The 7,500-nt window shown below is 25.1% G+C and overlaps 1 protein-coding gene across 1 annotated transcript in view; it reads left to right on the forward strand.

The window, feature by feature from the left end:
• Positions 1–7,500, forward strand: part of LOC122257539 (putative serine protease F56F10.1) — an 8,760-nt gene that overhangs the window by 171 nt on the left and 1,089 nt on the right. The window contains exons 1-7 of the mRNA XM_043022858.2: positions 1–327; positions 4,140–4,321; positions 4,468–4,700; positions 5,084–5,219; positions 6,031–6,225; positions 6,509–6,630; positions 7,379–7,500. The exon at positions 1–327 is cut by the window's left edge and continues 171 nt beyond it; the exon at positions 7,379–7,500 is cut by the window's right edge and continues 11 nt beyond it. Coding sequence (XP_042878792.2) covers positions 124–327; positions 4,140–4,321; positions 4,468–4,700; positions 5,084–5,219; positions 6,031–6,225; positions 6,509–6,630; positions 7,379–7,500 — 1,194 coding nt within the window. The 5' untranslated portion in view covers positions 1–123. The remainder of the gene's footprint in view (positions 328–4,139; positions 4,322–4,467; positions 4,701–5,083; positions 5,220–6,030; positions 6,226–6,508; positions 6,631–7,378) is intronic.

A 7,500-nucleotide genomic window follows, 5' to 3' on the forward strand; every position in this document is an offset into this window, starting at 1 on the left:
GAGAGAGGCAATGCAAGGAGGCTATCTCGTCCTGCAGACCGACAGCCCACCGAAACCCCACATTTTCCACAAAAAAATCGTCCTCAAGCACGTCTTTATTACCCCTGTGACTCCACATCGACGATGATTAATCCCAAAGCTCTTATAACCTTCATGATTTTAATCCTAGCCCTTGATTCAAGCACTGGGACGAGGTTGGGAAGACGTCGCCGAGGAGGTCTTCTGACGCCCCCTCGACGTCCTGAGGGCACCGAGCTCCCTGAGGACCAGTGGTTCTTGCAGAAGTTGGACCATTTTGACCCCACCAATACCGAGACATGGAAGCAGGTAAGTTCTGAGGGTGTTTTGAGTAATGCTCTGGTTTAGTGTGTCAGGTTGTCATTTAATGTCGCTTTTTATGTTGTGTTGTCAGAGGGAATGTAGAAATTAGTATGATAGAAATTAGGTCATATTAACCTTACAAATATTTAACGAGTGTGTATGGCAATTTTGTCACTATTTGATAAAAATTTACATACCTTAGTTTTTTATAATGGATAAAAAGCTGTAGTCTAGTAGGTTTGGCACATTTTAACTGTACCACCACAGAGATGTGACAGTATAAATTCTAAGGTAATTTGGGCTATTTGATAACTTTGTACATATTTATGTATGAGTTAGAGGTTAGCCATATGTACCTTTACATCAAAGTTGATCTGTTTGTGGGATTATAGGAATTAAATAACTACCTCAATGTTTGTCTAAATTTCCTGCCAGTTAAATGTTAATATATCACTTTAGTCTAATTCATAGTATGACAGTTAAGTACTTCTCAGTGTATTTATTGGTTATTCATGAGTTAGATTAGTGATTATGACACAGTATCGGTTCAATTTCAATTCAAATAGAATGGATGTGGCAAAGGAGTCTGTCCGTCTTTAGGCTTAAAAAAATGAAATGGAAACCTCGTAGGATAAATTTTTTTTAAGTTGCTTTACCTTTGCCTGAGCATCAGAGGCATGCTGGCCACAGTGTTTACTTGATGAATTTGCTTGTATAACTTTTTCAATTTGTAACATGTCACGGGAAATATATTATCTTGTGCGATATGTGAGTCATAAACAGCAATTTTAGCTGCATTGTAATCCTGATATGATGTGAAAATTAATATTTATATAATTTGATTATGTGCTTTGCTTATTAATGCTTCAAGAAATTAACTGTTCTGGAACCCTGGATAATACATATATATATATATATATATATATATATATATATATATATATATATATATATATATATATATATATATATAAGTATAATATTTATACATATATAATATAGTATATGATAATATAAATATATATATATAAAATAAAAATATATATAATATCATACATAAACATATAATATATATATATATATATATAATAGTATAAATATATATATACATACATATATATGTATATAATATAATATATATATAGAATAGTATATTATATAATATAGTACATACATTATATATAGTATAATATATATATATAAGTATATATATTATATATATATATATATATCCTTTACATCCATATATATATATATATATATATATTAATATATATATATATAAATATATATATATATTATATATACCACATAAACATATATATATATAAATATATATTATATATATATAAATATAATATTTAATATATATAGATATATATATAATATTATTATATATATATACATAACATATAATATACATACATACATAAAAATATATTACATACATAAATAATATACATAGCATGTATATATACATATACCATGTATATATACAGTTAAATATATATATATAAATATAAATAAATATATAGATAGGTATTTGATATATAAAAGATATATATATACAAATAAATACATATATATGTTATATATATGACATATAATGTACATATAGATACATATATATATATACATATATATACATATATATAAATATATAATACATATAAATACATATATACAAATACTATAAATATAATTAATATATATAATATATATATAAACATATATATATAAACATATACATAAATATATAGAACATATCCATATGATATAGCAAATATATACATATAAATACAGTACATATATGATGTAAACCAAAATACAACAATAGTAGTTACCAATAGATGTATTATAAATACATAAATATACATATAGTACAAAGAACAAATACATAAATATACATGGTAATATACATACAATAAATGTACAAGATAATAGTAAATATAAAAACCTATATAATTACAAAAAACTGTTAAAGAATCTAAGTGTAAAAGTGTATGTACATAAAAAGAAAAAATAAAAAAATAAACTCAGAAATATAAACATGAAATATGTATTGATTATATATATTATATATATAGATTATATATATGATAAACTATAAATAATTAATAGTAAAAATATAAAAAAGTATAAATAATGTAAGTATAGTAAAACAAATTATTAATAGTATAATCGATTATCTAAGAATACATACATAAAAAAAACTACAATGATCAACTGTAAATATAAAAATAACTCTTAATAGTGTATATGTATATTGAATAAAAAGAATTTAAAGTATAGTATTTAAAAAAAATGAAAATGTCTAATGAAAATAAATATATGTATAAGTAAATTAATATAAATTAAAAAAAATAGTAATAAAAATGTAAAAAAATATATTTATATAAAGCTATATAGTATTATATATATATAAAAATGTATTTAATAAGATATATAACTATAAATATGTAAATAAATGTATATATATGAAATGTGATAAAAGTCTAGATAAATATATTAGAAGTGTATAAATATTGTATATATATAGTGTAAATATAATGTATATATATATATTATAAGTAAATATACATTTATATATATGTAGAATTTCAATATGTATATATATATATATATATTGAATATATTATATGTTATATATATGTAAATATATATATATATATATATATGATATATATTATATATATATATATATATATTATATATATATGTATATATATTATATTATATATATGTATTATATATATATAATATATATATGTATAATATTTATATATATATATATATATATATATATATATATATGTATATATAATATATGTATATATATTATTATATATTATATAATATAATATATATATATTATATATATATATATTATATATATATGTATATGTATATATATATATATGTATATGGATATATATATGTATATGTATATGTATATATATAGATATATTTATAGATATATGTATATGTTATTATATATATATATATGTATATGTATATTATATATATGTATTATGTATATGTATATATATAGATATATGTATATATAATATTTATATATTTATATATGTATATATATGTATATATCTATATGTATATATATGTATATATCTACATATATATATATATATATATATATATAGTATATGTTATATATACATATATATATATATATTACATTATATACATACATATACATATATATATATATATATATATATATATATATATATACATATATATACATACATATACATATATATGTATATACATGTACATATATGTATATATATATGTATATGTTTATATATATGTATATATATGTATATGTTTATATATATGTATATATATGTATATGTTTATATATATGTATATATATGTATATGTTTATATATATGTATATATGTATATATATATGCATATATACATATATATACATATATATATAGATATAGATATATACATATACATATATACATATACATATATATACATATACATATACATATACATATATATATACATATATATACATATACATATACATATACATATACATATACATATATATATACATATACATATACATATATATACATATACATATACATATACATACATATATACATATATATAATATATATATATATATATATATATATATATATATATATATATATATATATATATATATGATTGTTTATATTTTGCATAATCATTTATATAGTATTAATTTGTTAATTAGTTTTGAATTCCTTTTTTTTCTGAAGCTTAGCATTTCCAATTATTTTTCTTTATAGCGATACTTCACCAATTCCACCTTCTACAAACCTGGTGGCCCAGTCTTCCTCATGATAGGGGGCGAGGGACCAGCCAATCCAGTGTGGCTCGTCGAGGGAAGTTGGATTGACTATGCAAAGCGGCTGAATGCTTACCTCTTCCAGCTGGAGCACCGTTTCTATGGCAAGAGTCACCCAACTGAGTATGTTATCTGTTGGTTTAGTAAATGATCAGAAAGATTATGTATGAGGATTGATAATGCTTCTTAGATTTTTTTTTTTCATATATATAATAGGATATCATTTAAGAAGATTTTGATTAATTATATTTATAATGATTCCTCTCTAGGGATGCATCTACGGAGAACCTTGTCTATCTCAGCAGTGAGCAGGCTCTGGCTGACCTAGCAATGTTCACAGTTGCAATGCAAGAGGAGCATGGCCTGAAGGAAAATAAGTGGATTGCATTTGGTGGCTCATATCCTGGTACACTCGCTGCCTGGTATAGGTTGAAATATCCACATCTTGTTCATGGTTCAATTGCCACGAGTGCTCCTGTGGTTGCACAGGTTAATTTCAAAGGTTAGATGAAATTGCTTGTTGTACAATGTACCATACATTGCCAATGATGCTTGGATTTATTTATAATTGGTATGTTTTATCTGCATCTACTTTTGAAATTGTCTGTCCAAATTGGCTTGTAATTGATTTTTTTTTGCTTTCATTTTTGATTTTTATATAATCCAAAAAACCTGCACTGCTTTATATTACTGTGTCATTCAGGATATTTTGTCATGAACATAATATTTCTAACCATTGTATATAGAAATTATCACATTAGTTTCTAATACGTCTGAAGCTCATTATCCAATGTGTCAAAAATTCATTTTTTTCCCTTTTCAAATACCCACCAAGTAAAAACTAATGAGATGCTTATTATATTTACAATTAATTCAATTCTACAGAGTACCTTGAGGTTGTACGCGATTCTCTTGCGACAGTGAGTGAGAAGTGCGATGGAGCCGTAAAGGAAGCAACCCGTCAGTTGAACATTCTCCTGTTACATAGGGTTGGATGGCAGAGCATAACGAAACGATTCAAGTATGTTTTGATGTTTGAAAAGGATAGGCTTAGTGATTTTGATGTTTGAAAAGGATAGGCTAGGTGATTTTGATGTTCGAAAGCATTTGAAGGTAGGATATGTTTTAGATTTGTTATAATGTATTAAATGTTTAAATTTTTATTGTTGAAGGCTATGTAGAATATTTTTTTCATAATATTAGAGTATATTATTTAGGTATTAAAAGTATAGCATGACAAAATGGATTGAGGAAAACCATACTTGAAAGGGATATTCTTATACACGGTTTTACAGATTTGTTTAGATTATGTGAATATTATGTATACTTATTATTAATCTAGGACCTAATTCTATTTTTTTTTTTTTTTTTCTATAATGTGATAAAATAAATAATTTGAAATAGCTATTTTATGTTACTGATATTTTGGATAAGATGCTCAGTTAATTTCAGTATATCTTTCTCTTTGCTGAATATACTACTTTATGATTTGTTTTGGTGATCTCAATATGCTACTTTGTGAAAATTGTTAAGGTGATCAATTTATTCATTATTAGTCAATCCACCATCAGATATTGTAGTATTACATGCATAGCACGATAGTTTCCTGATATTGTTTTAGATATTTGATTATTTCTTCATCTTATTTTTTCTTTCACTTCATTTCATTCCTATATTTTACTTTCTGTGTTTTTCTCTTCCTCCTCTTCTTTTCTCTTCCTCCTCTTCTTTTCTCTTCTTACCTTTTCTTTTCACTTTTCCTCACCACTTTATCTTTCTCATCCTTTACGTCTCTTCTCTTTGTCAATGACTAAGAAAATCCTTGTCTTCAGACTGTGCTCGCCACTGGATGGGCAGAACAAGAAAGACGTTGCCAACTTGTTTTCAATGTTGGCCGAGAACCTTGAAGATGTTGTGCAGTATAACAAGGACAACCGTGACTTTGAGGGTGTGAAGGGCACCAATATCACCATCGACACCTTGTGCGATATTATGCTGGATGAATCCAAGGGGCCAGCGATAGCAAGGTATATTTTGACAACTTTTTTTTTTATGGAAGATATTTGTTTTCTCTGTATTATATTTACTTTATAGTGAAGTTTCAAAATTATAGATGTGAATTTTTTCATATTTTGTTCATCAATTTTAAACTTGGTCTAAGAATCACATGTATAATTATTATCATGATTTTTAAAAAAGTCTTATGAACTTTAGAAATATGAATTAGCTAAAGACTCCATACTGCTTCTACTTCTAGAGTTTTGTAAGTGAAAGTAATGATATATTCTCTGATACTTCACCTTTTTTCAGATATGCAGCCATTAACTCTTTGGCTCTTGCAATCCATGAAGAGGAGTGCTTGGACCACACGTACGAGTCGATGATAAAGGAAATAAAAACCACAAGTTGGGAAAATAACACAAATATTGGAGGTATAGTTATGCTAACTTTCATAATGGTTGTTGGCTCTCCTTTTCATACTCTTTGTCATTATTCACCCTACTTCTCTACCAAAGGTGTACCCTTTCAGACCACAAGAAAACATTTGAAAGTTACTATCAAAATATACAAGTGTCTATATGAAAGTGAAAAGTGCGCCATACTTCCCATTTATGACTTTACACTTCTTACTTTAGTAATCTGAACTAGGTTTATCTTCATTATTTATTTCTTGAAATCATCACTTAAGGTGGCCAAAGTGGAGTCATTCATTCACTAGATTTTAGTCCTATTCTTGTAGCTAGTTTACAACTACTACTTTCATGATTTTTAGAATTGTAGGTTTCTGAATATTTGATTCTGATCTGTTATGTTGTTTTTTTGCATGTGATATATAAGTGATTAAGTGAAGTAATCTTTTTGGTTAGCTTAGTATCCTAATTTCACTTTAAGTTGAACCAGCCATTGAGATATATACTATTATGCCATTTCATCTAAAGATTCAAAGTTCAATTCTGTCTATGGCTAGTCAAACACAGAATAGCAATTTTAATTTACCAAGAAACATATTTCACAGGTCTGATTACTTTTAGAGAGTGAGTATGTGTGAGTGGAAGCATGATGTGAGTGTGAATATGAGTAAAAATATGGGTTTAAGTATGTGAATGAGAGTGTTTTTCTTCTGTTTGGAGAATATTATATGTTTAAAGTATATCTGTTCTCTAATTTTTTTAAACACAGGACGATCATGGATATACCAGACTTGTACAGAATTTGGATTTTACCAGAGTTCCGATTCTTTGAATCAGCCCTTTGGTAATGAATTTCCTGTCAACTTTTTCATCCAACAGTGCCAGGATATT

Source organism: Penaeus japonicus, unplaced genomic scaffold, assembly GCF_977035675.1.
Source record: "Penaeus japonicus unplaced genomic scaffold, GWHDUDI00000001_assembly GWHDUDI00000018, whole genome shotgun sequence".
In the NCBI taxonomy this organism is placed as follows: Eukaryota; Metazoa; Arthropoda; class Malacostraca; order Decapoda; family Penaeidae; genus Penaeus; species Penaeus japonicus.